Source organism: Leucopleurus acutus (assembly GCF_964270905.1).
Source record: "Leucopleurus acutus genome assembly, chromosome: 2".
Classification (NCBI taxonomy): domain Eukaryota; kingdom Metazoa; phylum Chordata; class Mammalia; order Artiodactyla; family Delphinidae; genus Leucopleurus; species Leucopleurus acutus.
The window spans coordinates 118,895,919-118,920,907 of NC_139143.1; the positions used below are offsets into that span (position 1 = coordinate 118,895,919).

Here is a 24,989-nt window from a genome sequence, read left to right on the forward strand (position 1 = left end):
ATATATAGTATCTATATATACTATATGTATAAATATAATATTTCTTATACTTCCTCCAACACTCTCCAATGAAGTCACAGTTTGTCTCTTTACACCAGAGTCCACATCCTTCCCACAAGAACAGTGCTGTAACATTTCCTCTCCTTTTCTTCTAAAAAGGAGTCATGCCACCGTGGCACCCACCTGCAGGGACTGAGACTACACAAACGGGAACTTCCAAGCCTGTCTGTACCCAGTGGGCATCTCTGATGAAACGGACTCTAAAATAAGGCATTTGCCTAATAGCCTACTGGAAGTGACTTTCAAAAGGGGGCGTAAAGAAAAAATATGTTGGGACTTTCCACGTGGTCCAGTGGGTAAGGCTCCGCGCTTCCAATGCAGGGGGCCAGGGTTTGATTGTTGGTCAGGGAACTAGATCCCGCATGCATGCAACTAAGAAGTCCACATGCCGCAACTAAAAAGATCCTGCATGTGGCAACGAAGACCCAGCACAGCCAAAATAAATAAATTAATTAAAAAAAATAAATCTTAAAAAAAGAAAAGAAAAAAATGTTGCCTGCCATTTCAGTTTTACAAGGATCAAGCCATTAGCCACTACAGTTGCCCATGGACAGTGCCCCCTGAGGGGAATTCAGGATGGAGAAAACTAGGGAGCATTCTGGGCTTTGTATACACCTAGATAGTTAAGATGCATATCTAAGGGAAAATTTCAGTGACCCCAGATTCTTTTCATACATAGAAAAGCACTAAAATCATTAACTTGAGATGTCTGTTCTTTGTGATTAGCAGTAATCTTTGGATGTTCCAGGACATGTTTTTGTTTTGTTTTGTTTTTTCCCACAGCAAAAAAATTCAGGCATATCCTGGCTCCTCCCTTACCTCGCATCAGCTACTCGGAGCTATCTGATGGACTGTTTGCAGGGCTATAGTCTTTGAATAAAACTTAACTCACAACTTTTGAGTCGTGTGTTTGTCTTTCAGTGGACAGGCGTGTCAGTTATGTATGCTTTTATATACCTTACGTATTTCCAACTGCTTCTACCTGGAGATGCATATTAAAATAATTACCTGGCAGAATATTCTTTGCCTTGTTAAACCCAGAGATCTTTTAAACATTTGCTGATTAAAACAGCCTGGAACTCGCGGACTTTGCTGCTGCTGCTGCCACCAATAGGAATAGGCCTCCCTGGAAAAGAGGCTATTGGCTCGTCGGAACTTCCAAGTCAACATCACCCACAGCTGAAAGTGGCATTTGGGTAAGTGACCGCGACCCTCATCTCTAAGATTCATGTCCCGTTTCCGACAGGCGTCTTCCTTTGAAGTTCCGGGAGGGAAGAGCAGCAGTGGCTGCAGACCAGCACGTGGGCTTACCGAGTCCCAAGGCTCGGGTCTTGCAGGTCTGCGCCGTCCCTCTGTGCCCGCCCCGGCCACGTGGACACTCACTCCCCGCGCAGGAGGCCAGCTTCCCCGCGCAAGCTAACAGCGATTCGTTTCTCTTTCCCTTGTGCGCCCGTAGCACTTTTAACATCTCCGAAGCATGACCCTTGTCACAGAGTTTTGTGATCGTGCACTTCAGAATAAAAACACGTCAAAATGGATGAACTTTTCATTTAACGTGAAGTCCTGGAGGGAAAGGATCTGGTCTTTCTTATCTCGGTGCCCACAGTACTCAGCCCTAGGCTTGGCATTCAGTGAATATGGCCTGTGTCTTGAACGCATCAAAATACAAATGACTTTTAAAATGGGCAAAGGAATGGATGTAGGAAACAAGAAAAGAATGCCGAAATCAAGGAAAGAATGTAGAGTCAGGAGCCCCGCAGGGCAGGGAGTGCACAGCCCGGCCGCCCGGGGGCGGTGTGGAGGGCGCACCGGCAGCCCAGTGTTCCACCGCGTGGGCCCCTTTTGAAGGCGCTTCTACCCGGCCCTACAGCCCGGCCGCCACCCAGGAGGCCTCCTTCCCCCGTCGCTCCGGGCAGCACCATGGCTCGTGGCGTGGAGGCGCTGGACCTGCAGGTGTGGAGCAGAGCCTCAGGTCCGTCCCGGGGGCCTCAGTGCAGGTCAGTACCCCAGGAGCGATCGCCGTGGGGCCCCCCTCCATCCCACGGCCGTTCCTCTGGCGCCCACCGCCACCCCCTTCCCGGGCTGCTTTCCTCCACGGGTCTCCTGACGCGCGCACCTCTGCTCTATCTCCCACCGCCCGCCGCCTTCCACCTGCCTCCCGGGGCTCACAGAGGCCAGCTCGCTGACTCGAGGAAAAAGTGCCCCAGGGCACCAAGTTGAGACGCTCTCCTCAGGCTGCTCAGCCCGGGCGGGAGGCGACTGGGGGGAGGTGGGGACTCGGGGCGGGGCGGGAACGCCCGGCCACGAGCCCCTTCCTCGCCGGCGCGCAACGACCTGCCCGGCAGCCCGCCGCCACCGCCGCCCGAGGGGGGCCAGCCGCCCCCGCGACTCGCCGCGCCTGGCAGAGGGTCGGGGTCTGCGCGCCCCGGGCGGCTGGTAGGAAGGGTAAGAGAGAGGCGCTAAGAGGAGGGGGGCCCGCCTAGGAGGGATCCGACTTCAGGGGAGGCGTTCCCGGCAAGGCTGAAACGCGTGCAGTGAACGGTTTCTCCTGCTCCGAATCCCGAGAGCCGTGGAAAGTTTTGAAGGCGCAGGCCTGGCCCGGCAGCCCCGTCCTTTTCCCCAGGCCAGGAAGCAGAGGAAAGACCAGGTGATTTCAGGTTAACTGTCAGATGAGGCGCCTGAGCTGTGTCTTTCTGGGTATTGGACTCTGGAGAAACCCTCATCAAGTGGATGGCTTTCCTGTTCTAGACTAGAGCTTTCTTGCTGCCTTGCTTATAGTAACTGCTTGCAGTTAGTTAAATCAGGCTGGGCTTTGCCTTCCGGAACAAAGAGGCCTTTTCCTCAGGTGGGAGGGTGATAGCGTGTTTAACCCCAATTCCTCTGCCTTTATGAAAAGGCGTACAGTTCAGCCCGGTGGCGCTGCCCGTGGGCCCCAACTTCTTGGTCAAAGCTCCAACCACCCAGCCGTGCAGCTGAGCCGGGGGTGGGCAGTGCGTACAAACAGGCCTTCGCTCCCCTCTTAAAGCTCGCAAAACAAATACAGTGGTGGGTGGTTAAACTTTCTTAAAATAGCGTGGAGACTTTCCTGCATAGCGCTCTCGGTATTAAATACAAATGAACTTAACGCTAGCAAGGAAAGCCAGAATTCAAGAGGAGGATTTATTTGATCTCTGATCACTGTCCAGATAAGTATTTAACGAATACTTATATGTTTTTTGTGGTATATGTTTTTTAGACTTTTGACAGACCAATTTTGAATTAGAAGACAAAACTTTGGTGCAGCTTTTTTGGACAACTGGATACCTGTGAATGTCACCTCAAAATGACTGGGTATCGTGTAATTTATAAAGCATCTCTCTTAATGCTAAGTGTTTATTTTTAATAGAGCAGAGGGGTAGAAGTTATACACTGCTTCCATCTACTGTAGCCCTAAAATCACTGTCCTAAAAGGTAGGGAGCAAATTGACCCTGGGTTTATTTACTATCTTTTGCTTGGACTGATAAACAGGCTTGTGCTTCTGGTAGGTATGGTGTGTATAAACTTTTTTTTTTTTTAACTTGAATTTAGGTTTTTTCTTAGCACATTTCCTCAGGACTTAAACGGTTTTATCATGTCCAGTGAGTATCTTCAGAAGCTACCATTCTTAGAGTAGAGGAAACACACTTGGGTGTGCACATAAGTAGGTTTTGAAAGATTCTAATTTTAAATATACATATGTCCGGTTGTACAGTACCAGTGGGAGACAGGATTTTGTTTCGTCACACACTGAGAATGGAATAAGTCCATAAGAAAGAGGTAGGAGAGGTTGCCTATGGATGTTAGGATGCAAATTCTGATACGTAACGTTGAGGGAATCAACTATATGGTTCTCCCAGACATGGGATGTGGACTTCACACTTCAGGACCCGCTCACCATCTCTGTGTCCCAGACGTGGGATGTGGACTTCACACTTCAGGACCCGCTCACCATCTCTGTGATGCACTAACCACACAGCACAAGTTTGGGGGATTCTGGTAGCTTCTTCCTGTTGAGTCAACATTCTCAAGATTTTAGCTCATCTTCCTCTAAATACTTTAAGGTGAGTTAAACTCCCATTACTGTGAACTCTCCCTTCTTCTTTAGCAAACCTTCTGTAAAGCAGGTTCTGTGGCTTGGATCCTTTAAAAACATGCACATTTCCCACACGTCTCCTGACCATTTCCATGCAGAGGCCATCGTAATAGTGCCAATTGTATTTAGTCTCCTGCACATAAAAACGGGTAAATCCTGATGAAGTGTTTGAGGGGGCCATGTTCTTTTCTCCCAAGGAGGAGCATATAAAATGTGTTGTTTTTAACAATAAAATAGTGCATATAACATGTCTTAATGAAGCAAGTAGGAAGAGTAGGGAGACAAATTTTATACAGAATGGCAGAGAATACAGAACTGAAAGTCAGGGATGATTGTATATGGCAGCTAATCACTTTGGCTAGGTCTCAGTGAAGTGAAACCCAGACTAAGACAATTTTTGAAACTTAATGAAAAAACAGGTGTCTTCCTGTGGCTACAGTTTTTAAAGTGGCCAAAATTGTGGCCAAAGAAAGCCTTTTTGGCTATGAAAATTAAATGTGGAGTCTTCTCTGAGGCTGAGCTGTTCTCTCTAGCTGAGGCCTGGAGTCCAAGCCCCACCTGTCAGTTCCCAGGAATGAGATCACCCTTCAGTGAGCTCTTACATCATGTGTTCTGGGCTTCATAGAGAAAAGTAATCTTATTTCCAGGCCTCATTTTCTTTATCAAACTGCAATATTCTTTTCAGTATCAAATGCGTAAAGCCATGTTTTGGTCTGTTTACGTATTTGTTTGCTTTGGCAATCTTCTGGGGCTTTTCCTTCCCACTTTCCTCAGCCTAACCCTAGCTGAGCTTTCTACTCTGTTTTGAGCTTGGACCCCATTTTCTCTTCCCTGGTGTGAGGAGAGAGCTTTCGGGGTATGTTGCCCATAGATATTTCTTTCCCCTCAGTTGGGGGGACCGCTTCCTTTTTTCTCCTTTGAAGGTTGTATTTTGTTATCTCCCCTTGAATACATCTAGTGGTTTCAGCTTAAAAAATCCTGTCAGGCAAGAATTGGTGACTAGTGAGGCTAAAGATTCTGGAAAATTGTCCTTGGTACAATTCCAGAAGACCCACAATTTAAGGGGTGAGCTTTAAAAAAATCCTGTCACCTATAGCAACTAGAGGGAATTGCTAGAGATAGTGTGCATCTAGGGGTTCCCCAACTGGCCATGAGGTGGGCTTGTCCAAAGATAAGTTAAACTCATCCAATGGTTTGAGGAAAAATGATTAATTATAACTTTATTTATCATTTTATAACTTTTTTTATGTTCCAATAAACCTTGTTTACAAAAGCAGTCTACTGGCTACATTTGGCCCTTGGTCCATAGGCTTTATACCTTCTCTTAATTTTACTTTTCCTTAGGGAGAGTCATCAGTATTATTGAAAAATTGAGCACTTATTGAAATTGAGCACTTACTGAAAGTGTTAGAGAAAGCATGCCGTAATTCCAGTCATCTTCTCCAGATTTAACTGCATTTGGAATCCTGTATTGCTTAGAAATGGAGTTTTGCTTTACTTTCCTCTCTGATTCAGGGAGCTGATGCTTCAGGATATGTTTTCATAGGAGGTATGGCTTGTTCAGAACGAGCACTTTTAAGAGGTCAAGTCCTAGTTCTGCTTTCCTGCTGGCCTGAGGCAGCAAAGTGCTGATGAGAGATGATTTTATAGGAACTTGGTGGCACAGTTGTCTTTAGGGAAATTCCTGAAAGTTGTAGCATGCTCATCTTTTAAGGGTGGCTCCACAGGAAAATGAAAAGCCCCTACAGTCTTTTTTCTGGGTATTTCTCAGAGTTAGAATGACCATGTCATTTATGTTCTGAGAGCTGTGCTGAGAAGGTAACTAAGGTTTCTTTCTTTGACCTTTTTTTTTCTTCTCTTTAACTTCCTTTAACTGGGGCCCAACTACCCAGAGCCTGAGCTATCTGAACATTTTTCTCTCTCTCATGAGATTAGCAAACCATGAGAAAATCAGTTCATTGTAGGAACTGGAGTGAAAAGAAAAAACAAAGAAAAAACCCATGTGGGAGTTTGGGATTGGGCTAAAATCTTCCATCCGCCAGATTGCCCTGGGACGTTCACCCTACATGATCATTGCTGTAGAAACACCGAATTTTAGTCTCTGAATTTACTTCCCCTGACTCTTCACTTCCCATCCACCACACACAAACTAAGGACAAGGAAATATTTGATTACCTGATATGTATTATTAGACTCTGTGAAATAGCTTATTTTAACTCATAATGATAACTCAAGAATTCATGTTAATCATCCAAAATCAAGAAAATATGGAAAACTTGAAGAAGAAAATTAAGATTACCTATGATACTACTTCACAGAGATTACCAAAAAATTTTTTTCTGGATTATGTACTTCTAGACTTTTAAAATTTCTACATATAGAAATCAATGTCCACATTTTTGGAAAAATGAGATCTCAAGGTGTTTATTTTGTAACTTTGAAAAAATTTAACAATATATCATAGACATGTTTGAGTCAACACAGAGTTACAAATAGGTTTGCAATGAACATTTTTGTAACCATCCTTTTGACTGGTTATTTAAACACTTGTAAGATAAATCCATAGATGTTTGATTCCTAGATCACAGATACTTTTCTGGTCTCATTCTCTTCTACTGCCAAGTGCCCTTCAAAAATTTACATTTCCCTTCAATAGAGGTTTTTTTTTTTTTTTTGCGTTATTGATAAATAAAATTTAAGATAGGTAGATTTTCACCATTCTGACTGTTAGTAAATTTGTTGTTAAACGTTCATTGGCCTGTTTGGGTCCTTTGTATATAACAGGATAAATATTCAGTTGACTTTCTCTTATTAATAATTTGGAACTCTCTACAGGTAATGGATAGTAAACTTTTCCCTGCTTAAATATATTGTAGACATTTTTTCCCAGTCTGTCTTTTAACTTTTTGAAGTCTTAATTTTTGTTAAGGTCTGTCAGTTATTTTCATTGGCTTCTGAATTTTCTCATGCTTAGAAAGGCATGTTAAATTATATTTTTAAAAATTCTAAATCCTATGCGTCTATCAATTTTATTTTTTAAATGTGTCTAAGTTTTATTTTTGCATTTGTTTTCAAGGAGGGCTCTAACTTGCTCTCTCCCCAGTGGATTGCAAGTTTTCATAACAATTCATTGAATAATTCATTCTTTGGAAAGACTTCAGGAATATTAATTGAAACAAAATAGGGTTTTTATCAGCAAACCAAGCAACTAAATTACCTAAAACCCTCTAATGTATCTTGGCTAAGCAAGACTTTTCAGTATATTTTTAACATAATTTTTCATGTCAATTATTTTAGATTTTCTATTGTTTTGTTGTTTTTATTATATTTGTTGTTTTATTATTATAATTTGATCTCAATGGGTACCGGCTAAGGAAAAGTTCACATAGTTAGGGTCGTCATCTTTTTCACTGACTCATTTCTTTTTTCAAAAAAAATTATTCACTGAACACCTATTATGTGTTAGGTAGTCTGCTTTATGCTGGGGATATAGTCATAAGTGAGACCAGGCCTTCATGGAGTTCCCTTGTAGGGAAGACCGGCAAAGATTGCAGTCTCAGTTATGAAGGAAATTGATGAGAGAGGCTGTGGGAAAGGCCTCTTTTAATAGAGTGATCAAGGAGCCTGCTCTAAAGAGGTGCCACTTGAGCTGAGACGTGACGGTGAGAAGGATCCGGACATGCAGAGCTGGGGGAGTAGCAGTGGGGTAGATGAAACAGCAAGTGCACATGCTCAGAGCCAGGAAGGAGGTGTAGTGGGGTAGTGAGGAGGGAGAAGAGAGGGTATGGGAAGGAGTGGGCAGGAAACTTTCAGGCCATGGTAAGAGGATTGGATTTTAGTCTAAGAGCAGGGGGAAGCCATACGGGGTAGGGAAGTGATGTCTGTCTTAACACTTTTAGAATTACCCCTCCGGCTACTATGTGGAGAATTGGGAAACTGTTGCAGTTGTCTGGTGAGAGTTGATGCTGCTGCTGGGACCAAGAAGGCTGCAGATGTAGAGAGAAGGGGACCACTTCATGTTGTGTTTTGGAGGAAGACTTGATTGAGTGGGTGTGAGGGTTGAGGAGAAGGGGAAATCAAAGCATGACTCTGGAGCAAAAGTTCCTGTACTTTGCTGCACATTAGAATCACCTGGAAAACTTATCAAAATCTCAATGCTCAGGGCTTCCCTGGTGGCGCAGTGGTTGGGAGTCCGCCTGCCGATGCAGGCGACATGGGTTCGTGCCCCGGTCCTGGAGGATCCCACATGCCGTGGAGCGGCTGGGCCGGTGAGCCATGGCCGCTGAGCCTGCGCGTCCGGAGCCTGTGCTCCGCAACGGAAAAAAAATCTCAATGCCCAGCTTATACCTAGGCATCAATTAAATCAGAATGTCTAGGGTTGGAAGCCAGACACTGAAACCTTTAAAAAATTCCCGGGTGACGACTATGCAGCCAATGTGGAGGACCATTGACAGAATGAGGGATTGCAGCTGAAACATGTAGATAAGAGTGTGTGATCAGGCATTGAGCAGATGTGCAGAGAAGAGGGTGGAGGGTTGGTATGAGAAACCTATTAGTCATGTGGGTGGAGTTTCAAAGAAGAGGTCAGATAAGGGAGTCTGTTCAAGAGAGAGATTTGCCAGAGGTGCAAATGTGAAAGTCCACATCCTGTGGATAGTATTTAAAGCCACAGGACTCCATGAACTCTTCTAGAAGGGAGGATAGAGGATACAAGTGCCCTGGACAGTCCTGAGGCACTCTGGCATCTGGAAGTCAGATGGAAGAGGAGCGAGTAAAGGAGAGCCAGAGAAGCCCAGTGAGGCAGGAAGCAAACTAGGTGAGTGGGATATCCTAGAAGTGGAGAGATGAGGTTGTTCCAGGGACGTGGTGGGTAGCTGGATCAAGTGCTACGAAGCCACCAAGCCGAGACCTGAGAAATGGCCGCTGGAATCTGCAGCCGGCGATGGTTCCCTCTGAGCGGGCTTAGAATGGAAACCCAGTGTTTGCTGTGGAGAATCTGAAGAACAACAGTACCTCGAGGAAGTTAAATGCTGGATTCATTCCATCATGGCTTTACTTGCTTTTTCCTTTTCCTTTCAGTAACATTTAGAAGTCTCCTGAATTTACGGACTAGGATGCTGTGGTCTGCCAAAGTATCACACTGTTTTAAATAAGAGAAATTATGTTGGAAACATTTGTTTATTTGAATGTAACATTTTTTTCCTTCATTCGTGACCATCTTACAGGCCAATGCCCTTTAAGAAATATTAATTCAGGGATCAGAAGGAACACTGGACAAGGATTCTTATTGGATTCTTGGATCCAATTCTTATTCTAAATTGGATCCTTATGGTTGGGGCAAGTCGCAACCTCAGGGCACCTTAGTTGCCTCGTTTGTAAAATGAGGAGATAGGAACAAGTAATGTCTAAGGTAAGGATTTCAAACTGGATGCACGTTAGAATCACCTGGGGAGCTTTTAAAATACCCTCATGCCCAGGCTGTGCCCATACCAATCAGGCCAGAATCTCTGAGGGGAGAAGCAGGGCATCAGTACTTTTTTGAGGCGCCCCCGGTGACTTGGTGTGCAATCAGGTGTGAAAACAATGATCTGAGTTCTTGTCTAGCTCTAATACTTTGAGTTATTCTGTCCTGGGTATAAATACGTTCCTGGGGCTTCCTTGGTGGCGCAGTGGTTGAGAGTCCGCCTGCCGATGCAGGGGACACGGGTTCGTGCCCCGGTCCGGGAAGATCCCACATGCCGCGGAGCGGCTAGGCCCGTGAGCCATGGCCACTGAGCCTGCACGTCCGGAGCCAGTGCTCCGCAACGGGAGAGGCCACAACAGTGAGAGGCCCGCGCACCGCAAAAAAAAAAAAAAAAAAAAAAAAGTACGTTCCTGCCTTAGACAAAATCAGGAAGAAGGGAGGAATGAATAGACACTGGGTGGCAGCTAGCAGTGTCTGTCATGGGAGGTCTCAAAATTTACCTTTCAGACTTCCTCTCACAGGAAGGGATTGAAGGATACTCTCCACAAAAATGAGGGAGTAAAAAAAGAGGTGGAAATGGGATCCAGGAAATGCTTCTACTTCTAGGGCTGCTACATCAATACATGATACCTATATGGGCCTGATAGGAGAATGCAGAATCCAATTTAGGAAGGAGGTGAAGGGAATTCCCAAACTGATGGCCTTGAATAAGGATTAGAAAGCAACCCATGTAGTTGGAACAGGAGGCTGAGGGCTCCAGGAATGATGTCCCTAGGAGAAGGGAGTTGACAGGATGCCCAGCTTGGTTGACTGTACTGAAAGGAGCTGGCAGATTCAGCTGGAGTTTCGTGATAAAGTCCTGGTTGGTATATGGAAAACCAAGCAAATGGAGAAAAAGGCAATTAACTCCAGAAAAAAATTTTTATAAGAGAGAATATAAAATCATAGTGTACTGGGGGCTTCCCTGATGGCACAGTGATTAAGAATCCGCCTGCCAATGCAGGAGACACGGGTTCGAGCCCTGGTCCAGGAAGATCCCACATGGCGCAGAGCAACTAAGCCCGTGCGCCACAACTACTGAGCCTGTGCTCTAGAGACCGTGAGCCACAACTACTGAGCCCGCGTGCCACGACTGCTGAAGTCTGTGCGCCTAGAGCCCATGCTCCGCAACAAGGGAGGCCATCGTAGTGAGAGGCCCGTGCACAGCAACAAAGACCCAATGCAGCCAAAAATAAATAAATGAAATAAATTTATTAAAAAAATATATATATATAAATAAAAATAAAATCATAGTTGTACTAATAGCTCAACTCTGAAGAGTATTTGCATGTTCACTTCATAAGTTCTGAATGTTAATTTATCTGAATATTTATTATCAAATTTTTATTAAAACTTTGTTGGGACAATGAGTGGGGAGGTGAAATGTGTGTGTTGGCTGGGGAGGGCAGCTATAAGAGCTACATCCCTATGTTCCATAGGAGGATATAAATTGATAATATACTAAAGAGGAAAAAATAGTGAAATGGTATTATTTAGAAATGTTAAATAACAACATCAACAAAACAGATAAAAGTGGTTGCCCCTAAGGGGCAGAAATCAGAAGAGGGGTTCATTATAGTCCATTTCAAATGAAGTACACACTTGAGTTTGGGGGGGAAATGACAGTGGGACCAGGTCATGCAGAGCTACACAGATGTCGGTTCCGAGAAGGCAGCCTGGTGGTACTATTCACTGTGATGAGGATGCAGGAAGAAGAACAGATGTGGGAACTGGTTCACCCTGCTTCCCCTGCCCCATCCTCTGTGACTAGGAAGTGCTAGTTGTGGATTAGAAAAAACATTCTACTTCTAGTGCTACTACATCGGTACATGATACCTATACAGGCCTGATAGGAGAAGGGTTGCCTATCAAGATTATTTTCCATTTATTTGTTGGAGCTGGGGGAACAGACACCAATTTCTCTCTAGCTAAGGAGTTTATAATATCAGCTGGGATAACAAAAGAGAAACCACATCTCAGGTGTGGCTGCAGTTCTGAAACACCAGAGAATTAGTCCCAAATATTTTTGATAACTTATCCCCACCAGTTAAAAGAACATCTACTCTCTCTGAATGGATATTTATTTGTATACTGTATGTAAAACCATATATACAATAGAACAGGTAAAATGAACATTTTAAGGGCTGAGATAGATGAGGATGTTAAGAAAAAAATGCTAAATGCAGTGACTTCATAATATCATTATGACTTCACAGTATCATTACCTAATATCTTAGGTGCAATATATACACTTAGGGCAAGGTTCAACAGTAGTAGATTTAGTCAATACTATACGTACTTTCTTGATAAATCTGGGTTTTTTTCTTTTCGGTTCAGATTTGCTTTTCATTTCTTTTTAACTCATGGCCAACAAAGGTTGTATTAGGGTAGTATTAGCTCTCCCATTTTCTTGATGTTAATTTAGGCTTATGTTAGTTCTACAAGGAGTCTAACGATTTGCGAGAATCTTTATGTCCATTTTGTGAGGGTTAGCTAAAGTGGATAATATACTCTAACAAATGCTTAAATGGGCCTATGTAAACCCTAAGTGATGGGAATCTGCTGAAAAGCAATGAGGGCACCATACTTCGGGAACTTGCACTCTTCCCCCAGATTGCCTTGTGCACCTAATCGAAATACAGGCATCTGGCTTTCTGACCACATGAGGGTATGTTAGGTGTATAATTCATACATTGAAGCTTGTAAATCTTAACTTACTTTTGCTTGGTTAATAGAATTAGAAGCCCTAGCCCTGTCTTCTCACATCCCATTGGATGGTCTTGCATACCCGACTTGTGTGTACGCACCCCACTTTGGAGGCCACTGCAGTAGAAAACAAACTTTCATCCCTCTTTTTGAGTAGGGTAAGGGTCATACAAGCTGAAAATCAGTAGCAGTCTGAGTTGGTTAGCTTATTTGCTAAGTAGATCGTGCTAATGGGAACAAGGTACCATCACTGAAACTGATGTGTGCATTTTTCTGAGGCAAAGGTCAAAAACCTTCACAAGTTCCTTGAGGTTAAGAATTTTCAGTAATTTGTTCAGTTTTGCTTTTTTTCAAAACTTCAAGCTTCCATAGACTCTTTTGGTCATTGATTTGATAAAGCTGGAGTTGCCCTTTGGTCATATGATAGGCAAAGAGTAGATTTTCTTAATAACTGATGGTAGCTCTGATGGGCTTCCTTCCTGACTTCTCCCCACAGTACTAGTGTCAGGCTTCCTTCCTACGTCCAGCTTCTCTAGCTTTTATTTAGCCCACTGTGTGGATGACTTTCCATTCTATTCCAGATCTTGCTTTTACTCTTACAAATACTGTGTTTTTTTTCCTTTGATATTTGGGTATTTGTGCCATTTATTAAGCTGATACAAATCTATGTTTCCTATGGTTTCGTGAAACAAAAATAATCCATAAGAGTCGTGATTGCTCTTATTTATTTCCTGCAGTTTCAGTTGCGTGACTACCCTGCAATTGATGGATCAGCGTAACTTAGATCTTCATGGATTTCTGTTCCTTAACTGTTTTTATGGTGTAGTCACTTCTCCTGGTTGTGTTCCCACCACTTAGCAACTCTCTGTCCTTTTCTAAACCTGTTGGTGATTTTCATCGTTTTTGATGGAAGTTGCAATATTCCTCCTGCTGATCTAATTCTTGCTTACCAAGTTGTGATTGCAGCTTTCAAGCCTCCTGTACCAAACATCCAGCCTGGTGCTCAGCCCTAGAGGGTGTTGGATAAGTATGTGTCAAATGCAGGAATGTTTTAATGTTTTAGTCTTATGATATTGTCCTGTCTCTCTTTTGTTTTTCAGTGTCCCCTCTTTTCACTTGGCACTTTTTTTTTTTTCCGGCACTGTTGTATTTTTGATATAGTGATAAGATGTGTGGTTGTGTGTGCACCTGTGCATGCCCATGTTTAATACCCTTCATCTACTGGAGAACTAGGGAAAACCCACAAATTGAGAAGAGTGGGGCAGTAAAGTGCCTTCAGAAATGTAGAGTTTAGAAAGCTTACACATTTGCATTTTCCTTGAGATACCAGAATTTTTGAACCAAAATATCATTAATATTTTTTCTGTATTTTTATCGTTGTATCATCAGTTGATCACATGTGACTAGTACCATCCTATATTTCAGCTATTGGCTCCTGCACGCTTGAGGGGAAAGGTTTTCATGCTAGCTTTTTCATTTTTCTTTTTATTCTCCACAGTGGTATGAGTACTGCAGCTGTTCTCTAAACACCTAAGTGAAAAACTTTGGGAGGTTTTTAAATAATTAGTGTAAATAATTTAATACAGTGAGTGATCCCCATGTGCGTTATCTGCTACTTTGCCTTTTTTTTTCTTGGTCGAGACTTACCTTCCTAATCAAGTTTCTTAGGGTAATATTAAGAGCAGTTATCATTTCCTGATCATGGAGTGGCCATGTTAGTTGAGGAAACCAGCAGCTGGAAGAATTACTTGAAGCCTCTTGGAGCAATTGGGCTGCATCAATTCCCTTCTCTCTGTTCCAGGGCCCTCAAAGCATACTTCAATTATATCACTTGACACATTTTATTATAGTTTTATCTCTTCACATCTCTCCCTTCCACTGGACTGAGCTCCTGGAAGGCAGGAAAATGTTTCTGTCAGAGCTTGGCTCACAAGGTGTTCACCAAGCACTTGACCTACTACCCTGTGTTTCCCGCCACTGTTTTCCAGGAAACAACTTCCTCTTTCTTCAGTACAGTGTTCCTCACACTAGAGGCCGAGGGTATGTTGGGGGGAGGAGTTTCCATGCTTTATTCTCAGGGTTCTATCACAACTTTTCAGATGTCCTTTTTATCTTACTAAATGAAAAGACATTGTGAATCACCAGGATGAATACATTAGCAACCCAGATCCACTGAGGTAATGGTGGTTAACGCTGAATTTGGTATCACTCAAACATGCCCGCGAAGCTTCCACAGGCGTGTTCTCAGGGGTCTGAAGGTTCATATTGGAGGATGTGGCTCTTAGGCACAGATAAGATGCCACCTTCTTCTTGGAAATGCCTCCCTTGATCAATGCTCTTCATCAAGTGCTCCGTAGCACCTGCCACTCCGTGTATTAGGACATGTTACGGGATTCCCCCTCTGGCTCTGAACCTGTCTCCCCAGAGGCAGACCCCTGCTTCCATAATACTCTGTATACTTATGGTACAGCAGCCACTGAGCTATTTGATAACCTGTGAATTTGCACTCCCAAGTCTGTCTCTCCTACTGGACGCCGAGCATCTATTCAGCTTTGTGGCCCGAGCACCCAGCAAAATCGCTCAGCACAGGAAGTGTTCAGTAAGTTGGTTAGATGAAATCAGGAGGTAACTATAGCTGCTGCAGGGCAAACACATTTAAAAAGTCTTCTTATTCTTTTGAAATGAGACCCCTTTGGGTCATTGATTTTTCATTTTTTTTTTGTTTTTCCCAAGGTTTTCTTATAGGTGTTTTTACCTATATGTCTTTAAATATGGTAAGCATGGTTGTTTTCTAATCTGCCTCTGATTCTGATATGCTTGGCCCTGTTGCTGCTGTTTCTGAAATTAGCTGACTGCTTCGTGCTACTTGGTTTCTTCGTGGGCCTGGCATGTATTAGTACCCGTTAGTCAACGTGTTTTACAAGTTATTTGTTAGAGCTCCCCAAGTCCTAGGATGAGCGTCTGCTAGGAGACGAGAGCAATTCCAGTCTGGAGCCCCCTGAACTAAGCAAGCTCACGGTGTAACATTCCCTGGCTCACCCAGGCAAGAGGCTCAAAGGGCTGGGTTGTGACCATCATTTCTCAGTATGGGTCCTTCCCTTCCTTTCCCTCTCCCTCCCTCCCTCCCTCCCTCCTTCCTTCCCTCCCTTCTTCTTTCCAGCAAAATAAACTGGCCTACTAATTCTGGAAATAGGAGGTCTAAATAATAACTTAAAAATAGAAAATCATTAACAACTGAGTATAAGGCTTAAAAAGTCTTAAAATGAGCCTTAATATAGTCTCTATTTTTATTTTTTCTTTGAGCTTCTTTTAAATTTGTTAGTCAAGCTAAATGACATAGGTCCTAAGTCAATATAAAAATGTCATTAAGATATTTTAGGTGAAAACCCCCAATTATAAAAACTTTCTAAGAAATGAGTAACTTGAATGATCGGCTAAACTTAATAGAGTTTATTCATTAAACTTACCATCAAGATGCTTCCTGTTTCAAGAAACGGAAATCCAACTGAAACAGGCTTAAGGTCCAAAGAGTGTTTATTGGCTCAGCTTGAAAGTCTTGGAATCATGGCTTCAGGCACAGCTAGCTCCAGGAACTCAAACATTGTCATTAGGCAATCTTAACTGCTCTTCTGTGTTAGCTCCACTCTTTGGCAAGCTCTCCTATGCTGGCTTCCAGGCGAGATGGTGAGATGACTTCCAGGAATTCCAGACTCAGCCTATGCTTTAAGTCTGTGATCCCCAAACTTTGCTGATTATGCATTCAACAGTAAAAGTTAAGCACATATCCCCAATGTGTATATATTATTTATAAATTATATGCTACTATAGACCACTGTTATTTTATATGGTCTATTATTAGCAGAGCTCGTTTTTCTGTTTGTTTGTTTTTAAGATAAAGAATAAAATGGAAGTACTAATATTTTCTATTCTCCTAGTGGATTGTTTTGCACACCCCATTTTGGGGACTACTTGGTGGAAAGACCACATCTCTTCCATTGGTTATAATTACAGTCTTGTGACCGCATTTCATTGGTTCCTTTTGGCCTAGCTTGAGTCATGTGCCCATTTCTTAGTCCAGAGTCCTTGAAATAGTAAAGGCAAAATTTTGCTAATATATAGGATGACACAATTATATGATTGGGCATAAATAGAGAGATGCTATTTTAACTTTAAAGATATTTATAATTTGGGATCTCATAATCACTGATATATCATGCAAAAAAAAAAAAGACATAATCCTTCTTTCAAGGATCATAGAACAGAGAGTTATAGAACAGAGATTCTCTATTTCCGTAACAATTTAATTCCATTAGTCTGTACTAAATTTCTGTGATTTCACACCTAGCATATCACAAAAGTATCCCACCTAGTTTTTGTTAATACTCCAGTGACAAGTGAATGCTATCTGTTAGGCTGTAGGAATTGACAAGTCTTGCAAATAAAATCCTATTTTTATAATTTTGGTAATGGCCACTTGGAACAAGATGGGTAGCTATACGTAAAGGCAGGTGATAGAAGGTCCTGAATCATTTTCAGATTTCTAAAGTGAAAAGGACTTCACTGGCTGGAGAGAGTTTTGCTTGTAAGAATGAATAAAGCATGTGAATGGAAAGTATTAATCAGGAGCTTTCTGATGGACAGGCTCTTTTGTGTATTTAAAAATTAATCTTCTTTGGCAGAGATGCAATGGCTCATCTTGATTCTGAGATGACAGAAGAATGTCTGAGAGAAGACCTGAAGTTTTACTTCATGAACCCTTGTGAAAAATTCCGAGCCAGACAACAGATTCCGTGGAAAATGGGCTTGCAGATTTTGAAGATAGTCATGGTCACCACACAGGTAAATTATATTATCAGTTCATTTGTTCTTTTTCTTACCCCAGGATAAAACTGTTTTCCCATGTTCTGCCACTTGACTTTTGTCCTGAAAAGGCCACACTCATGTTCATAAACCTGTAAAATTATATTGATTCTGGAGGGCAGGTGGTAGGTCGAAGTTCAGTTTAGATGCCGACTTTGTTTTAATGAGGGACTCTGAGGTCATCTCTCACAGGTTCTGTAAATATAGATAATACTAGATCTGAAGGGGGTGTGGGGTTTCTATATCTGAATGAGGCACAGGGCTCGTGAAGGCTGCCCAGTCCAAAGTGACCTGTGTTCTTGAAATCTTTTATCTTTATTCAAATACATCTTATATAAATATACTTTGGAAATCTGCATTTTGGACTGTTTTGATTTTGGATTTATGGAATGCTAAGTTTTCTTTTCATCAGTAGCTAAGTGCTTAAGTAAATACTCCCCCACCTTACCTACGCCCCATCCCCTTTCCCAGGCACTATAAGGAGTGTCTAAAGACTACACTGGGACCTTTTGCTTAAATTCATATTGTTAAGCGCTTTATTATCAGTTGTCATCTAGTTTTTGGGCCTGTGCTACTGAACCAGTTTTAGGGAGGCTTCTCTGTAGGTAACTGTATTTGAAACATGCGGTCTTTTAAAAACAGTACTAATTTGGGATATTAGGCTCCATGGGAAAATAATTATTCTGTCATCAATGTAACAACTGTTTGTAAAGATGTGATTTCTGGAACACAAAAGTAAATACCTTTCTAAAAATCACTTCCTTACAGTTTTAGAAATGAGAGAGGTGGCTCCTGCCATAACTGAAGTTGCATCTTTATCCTGTGTTCATAAAGAGGTCTTGTCACTGCATGACATGCTGTACCAGCTCATCACGTTTTAGGGTAAACAAGTTACTTCCAACGAGACAAAGATGAGAGGCAGGGCCAGTGTTAAATGTATATGCTTAGCTATTTTCTTTTTTTTCTTTTTTTTGCGGTACGCGGGCCTCCGTGGCTCACGGGCCCAGCCGCTCTGCAGCACGTGGGATCTTCCTGGACCGGGGCACGAACCCGTGTCCCCTGCAGCGGCAGGTGGACTCTCAACCACTGCGCCACCAGGGAAGCCCTATTTTCTTTGAAAATTGTTTCCATTTTAATTCTTGGTTTTGAAGTTTTAATTTTGGCAACCTGCCTACAAAGCAGGTGCATTGCTAGTATTGTTTGGAAGAAGGAGAAATAATGTCCCCTTTTGTTATTTGGTTAATTTTAATTTTTCCCCAATTACTTCTCTTGCCAAACCAGCTGTCATTTCAAGTTTCTGATCTATTAATGTTATTAAAATTGTAACTTACCTAGGCATAAAATACCATCACCCTCGTTGACTTACCTTTTTTGTCCTGCTAACTACTAAATCCCATGGAGTCTTCCTTCAAAACTGTATCTCTTTATGTTTTGCCATATTCACTATCTCCTCTCTAGCACAAACTCTTACATTGTTAGTTAATTAAAAATGTGTCTGAAGCACCTCATATGCTCTGCATTGTCTTGGGAGTATAAGCTGTGAATGTGTTACCACTGCTGACAGCTCACATGTAGCCTAGCCATTCCATGTGCCAGGCACAGTAAGTGCTTCATGTGTGTTAGCTCATTCCATCCTCACTGGAATCCATGAGGTAGGTTCAGTTTTTACCCGCTCTGTATGGATGAGGAAACTGAACCAAAAAGAGCTGAGTAATTTGCCTATGGCCATTCAGCCAGGAAGTGGCAGAGCCGGGATCTGAGCTCTGGCAGTCTGGCTCCAGAGTCTGCACTCTTATTCAAATACTGTTTCTTTCTAGATGTTGATCTTCAGAGTTTGCACTCGAGGAATACACATAAGTTAACTAGGCTGCTTCTGGAATTCATCTTAGGCCTACCTTTTTTATCTCCATATGCACCAGTCCATTCAATACACGTCAGATTAATTTTTTCTTAGAATGCTTTTATTGTGTCTCTCCTGCTCAGAAACTTCTGTAAAGCCCTATTTTCCACAGAACAAAATTTTGACTCTGTGGCCTGAAATTCACAGATTTCCACAGTCTCCTTCAACTTGCCTTTCCAGCAGCTTTTCATCTCCTGTTTCCTCCCCACATCCCAGACAGATGGACCCACCCAGTGATTCTCATCCCTGCCCTGTTGTCTCTCCAAGTCCAGAGGGATTCTTTTTCTCTCTCATCATGCAGGTGCTATTTGAAATCCACCTCCCCTGCAAGTCTTGCCTGATCACTCAACGTGTAGTTTTTTCTGGGTTCACCAGTACCCCTTGCTGGCCACATCACTGATTTCACTTTTAATAGAATATTTCTGGGAATCGATCATTTACTTTTTTGTGTAACTGTACCCGGCCTCCCCTAACAAAATTGTGGTGGATTAAACTTGTGTTCCCCTGTAGGGTCCTTCTAATAAGTTTTGCTACTTGGGTGATATGTAATTGGAACAGATTTCTCAACTATCTTTCTTTCCTTCAAATCCCACTTTTCCCTTCTCCTCTTTTTCTGTCGCTTTTAGCACTCCATCCTCAAGTCTAATGGGATGGGTTCTGTTTTATCACAGTTGACGGGAAGGAAACTTTTTTTTTTAGACATTCCTACCCTGCATTCTGCAGTGATTTATAATCTTGAGAGAGGTGTCTACATTCTTTTGCTAGATCTGCTCTTTCTCTCCCATATTCTTTGTATATTATTAGAGTGGTATCTTGTTTTTACCTGGTACAGAATATTTTCTCCTCCATTGATTTCATAATCAGGTCTTAAATTCACAATCTTTGCCAGGCTGCACTTAATGTGTAATTATTTTTCTGTCTTATAACCTCAGCAAATCTTAAGATCTAGTTAGTGGGGCTAGAATGCACTTTTCTGTCACCCCCTTTTTTTTTTGGACGCTATTCCTTAAGCTAGAATCCTCCTCCTGTGTCTACCAGGGAACCGTTTCTCTCCCTCCTTCCTTTCTTTTTTTTTTTTGCGGTATGCGGGCCTCTCACTGTTGTGGCCTCTCCCGCTGCGGAGCACAGGCTCCGGACGCGCAGGCTCAGCGGCCATGGCTCACGGGCCCAGCCGCTCCGCAGCATGCGGGATCTTCCCAGACCGGGGCATGAACCCACGTCCCCTGCATCGGCAGGCGGACTCTCAACCACTGCGCCACCAGGGAAGCCCCTGTCAGCCCCTTTTAAAAAATGAAATTATTTGACCAATCCTCCATCATTTCTTCACTCTTGCTCTGTGGGGGTGTTTCGTTCTGCCATCGCAGGAAGGGGACCTCATGATCTCTCCCTCCAGGGTTTCTCTCCTCTGCTGAGAGTTGCTTGGAAAATCCTACCCCTGACCTGATTTGGGGCCATACGTGTGGATCTTTGCTTGTTCTGTGAACAACAGGATGGGGAACACTTCCTGTTCTTGATGCCAGATGGGGGTGGTTCCAGGCAGAGATTATACCTCCATGTTCTCTCATTCCCAAAATGGAGGTAATGAGCTTTGAGTCTACATAAGGTGGTAGCTTAAAATAGCAGCAAATTGAATGCTGCTGTCTTGGTCGAGTTATTCACTCCCCATTCACTTTTTGGGTTTCTTTAGCTTAGCTAGGAGCGTGGGAAGAGTGGCTCTAATATTCCCCACTTCTAGAGTTAAGTTGGCAGCATTTCAGTTTGAGAGGTTGTAGGCCATGTGGTCAAGAGAACAGGTGAGTCAAACAAACCTGGTTTGGATCCCCGCTCTCACACTTTTTTCTGTTTAAACCTGGATAAAGTGTCTGACTTCAGGTTGCAGGTGTATAAAATGGGATGGACAGATTCGGTATTTGACTCTGACATTGTGATGGCCACTATTCCAGTTCCTGAGCCCATGGTAGTGGAAAAAAGAAAAGAAAAATCCCTGTCCTTGTGGAGTCTAATGTAATATCTCCCTCAGAGGGTATTGGGAAATTAAGTGAGACATAAAAGTTACAAATTTTAGGCACAGTGCCTGGCACTCAGGACGTAAGAGCTGTTATCCAGCACTATGCAGTGTCAACCTTGTCTACTTTGTATCCCCGCTTGGCACAGAATAAGCACTCAGTAAACTTCGACTGAAGAACTTGATTCATGTGTGTGTACCAGTTTTTTTTTCATTTGTATGTCAGTATTTGATAAAACCCCCGAACAATCATGTGTGTATTGTTTCCCTGGTTTGCTTTTTTAGCTTTTGAAAAGCCACGTGACCTTTCCTTTTCTGGCAGTTCCTACAGGCACCATTGATAGACATCACATGCTTGAAAGAATCTTTAGCCTTTGGTTACTTAGCTTTGAGCACAGGTTGGATGTTGTGGGACTTCTTATCTGATATTTTCCTTAGAATAGCTGGGTTAAGCAATGGCTCAGTCCTTTGACTTGGTATTTGAGGAATGTGATCTGGTGAGGCTACGATGCTAAAGAGTGTCATCTATGCACATTCTCAAACAATAGTTGCAGGTCTGGAAAGCTGGCACCTACATTCTTTAACAGGAGTCCTGAAGTCAGATTTTTCAGCAGATGGAACTCCTGTCACATAATAAAAATGACTTTGGATTTAGGCCTGGCTTTCATTCTAGTTAGGCGTCTTGGGCCGTGTAATGAGACTGAATCTCAGTTTCCACATATGTAAAGTGGGGTTAACAGTATTAACATTTTCATAAGATTGTTGTGTTAGTAAGGGAGATAGTGCGTGTAAAGCAGTTAGTACAGTGCCTGGAGTGTGATAATTGCTGAAAAGTGGTAACTATTTTTAATTATTTAGCCTTTTAAAAAAGTCAGGCAAAATTTAAAAGAGAAAAAATACAGGGACTTCCCTGGTGACGCAGTGGTTAAGAATCCGCCTGCCAGTGCAGGGGACAAGGGTTTGATCCCTGGTCCGGGAAGATCCCACATGCTGCAGAGCAACTAAGCCCGTGTGCCACAACTACTGAGCCTGCGCTCTAGAGCCCGTGCTCCTCAACAAGAGAAGCCATTGCAATGAGAAGGCTGCACACCACAACGAAGAGTATCCCCCGCTCGCCGCAACTAGACAGAGCCCGCATGCAGCAACGAAGACCCAACCCAGCCAAAAATAAAAATAAATGAAATAAATTAAAAAAAAATACAAATCACTAAAAAAATTATGTAAGTTTGCAGGTGCAAATTAACATTTGTTTCATCTGAAAAGTCTGGTAGTTGAACCATGGAGTGACAGCAGGTAACACAAATGTCAGGGTCATCTTGTTGAACTTGCTGGTTTCATACATGATAGCAGAGTCCCAACTTGTTTTGGTGACTTAGCATGGTGAAGGTTTGGGTTAAGTTTTCTGGACTCTCATTGTCTTATAAAGCAGATGAGCAGATAAAGTGGGTAGATGGGGAAGGGTGTGTGGGACAGGGTTTATAAAGGTTTGACTTCTGCCATGGCATGTGTGTGTCTGTATGTGTGTTGATGTGAGAAGGAGAGAGAGCGAGAGCAGCAGAGCACATGTGAGGGTGTACGTGTGAGAGAGAGTGTGTGAGAGTGAGTGCGAAAGAGTATGTGACAGAGTGTGAGTTTGAGTGTGAGTGGAGAGAGAGGCTGTTTGTGTATGGAATTTCCTGGGTTTGAGGGGTAGACATTTAGTGCCTGCTAATTTTCCCTACTTGTTGGATTCCAAGAAGAAAACTTAAGGGCAGAAAGAATACATTCACTCCTGGTGAAGAGAACCCTTGGCATCTAACCCTGTACTGTGATAAGTATAAGGAGGGATAAGTAGGAGTTTTATCACAAGAAGGTGGGTGCGTGGTGACAATGTTTGGGTAGACATCATGGAGGTGGAGTGACCCCTGTTATCCTTTGTGGTGCTTTGATGCTGTAGATCTTGGAGACAGGAACTCTTAGGTGTAAATCTCATACGAGTTCTTGCAGAGCTAGAGGAATTGAATTCTTTTGACGGCAATTACCTCTTAGCTGGAGGAAGTACTATACAGGCCACTTTTCAAAAATGTTCTTCAAAAGCCACGTGCAAAACATTGTTATGATTTTTTAAAATACTTACAATTTCTAAATGTGAAATCATTTAGAGTTAACTGTCCAATAGCAGTCAAGCACATGAATTAGTGGTTTACTAAGCACAGTTGACCCTTGAACATAGCAGGTTGGAACCATACAGGTTCACTTATACGAGGATGTATTTCCGTAGTAAATACTACAATGCTACATGACCCACGATCCACGGTTGGTTGAATCCTCGAATTCGCAGGTCGGACTATAAATTATACTTGAATTAATCCCCGCATTGTTCAAGGCTCAAATGTCCATCAGTTTTGAAAACAATAAATTTGAAATGCAAGTATAAGAAAAATAGATTCAAATTAGATAACCAACCAGGACCTACTGTATAGCACAGGGAACTGTACTCAATATCTTGTAATAACCCATAATGGAAGAGAATATAAAAAAGAATATATATATATATATATATATATATATATAAAATTGAATCACTTTGCCATACGTCTGAAGCTATCGCAACATTGTAAATCAACTATGTTCAAATAAATTTTTTTGAAAAGAAAAAAATAGCAGAACTATAAAAAAAGAAAAAGGAAAATGGATTCAGACATAACTGACTTGGATTCCTCCTTCCTCTTCTTCTCCATCATTAAAGGCCAGTAAGGTTGTTAGTTGCTGGGAGTGCTCATTTCTTCTAATTTTATGCTATTTTGAATTGCTGATTTAGCTTGGTGAGGTTATTTCTGGGGGGAAAGAGTTCCTGTATTTTGACATTGATATGATTAGTAAAAACCAAAGCAGTGAGATTTTTCTGGCTGATGTTTATAGGTGAGGATTCATGATAATAAGAAGGCATTCGCCTCCCCTGGTAAATGGTAAAATTCATATACTTCTGTTTGATTTTCTTTCCTAGCTTGTTCGTTTTGGTTTAAGTAACCAGCTGGTGGTTGCTTTCAAAGAAGAAAACACTGTTGCTTTTAAGCACTTGTTTTTGAAAGGATATTCCGGTGTAGATGAAGATGAATACAGTTGCAGTGTATATACTCAAGAGGACACCTATGAGAGCATCTTTTTTGCTATTAGTCAGGCAAGTATTTTGTTGTGACTTACCTATACTTTGAGAATATGTTGATCCTTGACCTTGCTGTCTTAGCAAAGAAAAAAATTATACATATATTAACATATTCTGATTTAAGTTTTGCATAGTCTGCCAAAAGTTTATTGCTTTTTCCGTAGCTACATTTCCACACAATAGATTTTGCCTATTTTAAGTTTTTCTTTAAGATTTATGTTTGTATTTATCCCTTCCCACCCGCTACTATTGGGAGATTACCGCAGATCAAATAGCCAAATAGCTAAAAGTAGGTTTATAATCTCAGAAGGTTTGATGAATGAGAGACCAAATCTAAGATTCTAGCATCTCAATTTTGATGTCTTAGCATTAATAAGCCTAGCTGAACTTTAAGAATATGGAGTAGGATATGATAATATTTGTGTCTAGGTAGTATTGAGAAACCAGATTGGTAGGCCTGAAGAAAATATTTAAAGGAGAGAAATTCTTATTCTTTCTTATTCATTCATTCATTCATTTACTCATTCAGTAAATATTTGGGTACCGAGTATGTACCAGGTACTGTTCTAGACATTGGGGATATAGCATGAATAAAACAGAAAAAACTCCTGTCCTTATAGAGCTTAATTCTAGAGGGGAGAGCCAGACAGATGAAAAGAAGTGAAAAATATAGTACAGAATGCTGACTCCTTGAAAAC

At 42.2% G+C, this 24,989-nt stretch overlaps 1 protein-coding gene across 5 annotated transcripts in view; it reads left to right on the forward strand.

The window, feature by feature from the left end:
- Positions 1-1,980: 1,980 nt before the first annotated feature.
- MCOLN2 (mucolipin TRP cation channel 2) overlaps positions 1,981-24,989 on the forward strand; it is a gene marked incomplete at its 5' end in the record, with an annotated part of 60,818 nt that continues 37,809 nt past the window's right edge. Inside the window, 4 exons of one of the 5 annotated variants that reach the window (XM_082860509.1) lie at positions 2,414-2,505; positions 3,991-4,140; positions 17,061-17,220; positions 24,133-24,306. In XM_082860509.1, coding sequence (XP_082716635.1) covers positions 17,068-17,220; positions 24,133-24,306 — 327 coding nt within the window. Of the gene's footprint in view, positions 2,058-2,413; positions 2,506-2,683; positions 2,708-3,523; positions 4,141-8,864; positions 8,989-17,060; positions 17,221-24,132; positions 24,307-24,989 lie in introns of those variants that run through there. The other 4 variants (XM_082860507.1, XM_082860511.1, XM_082860510.1 and 1 more) reach the window with 4 other exon arrangements.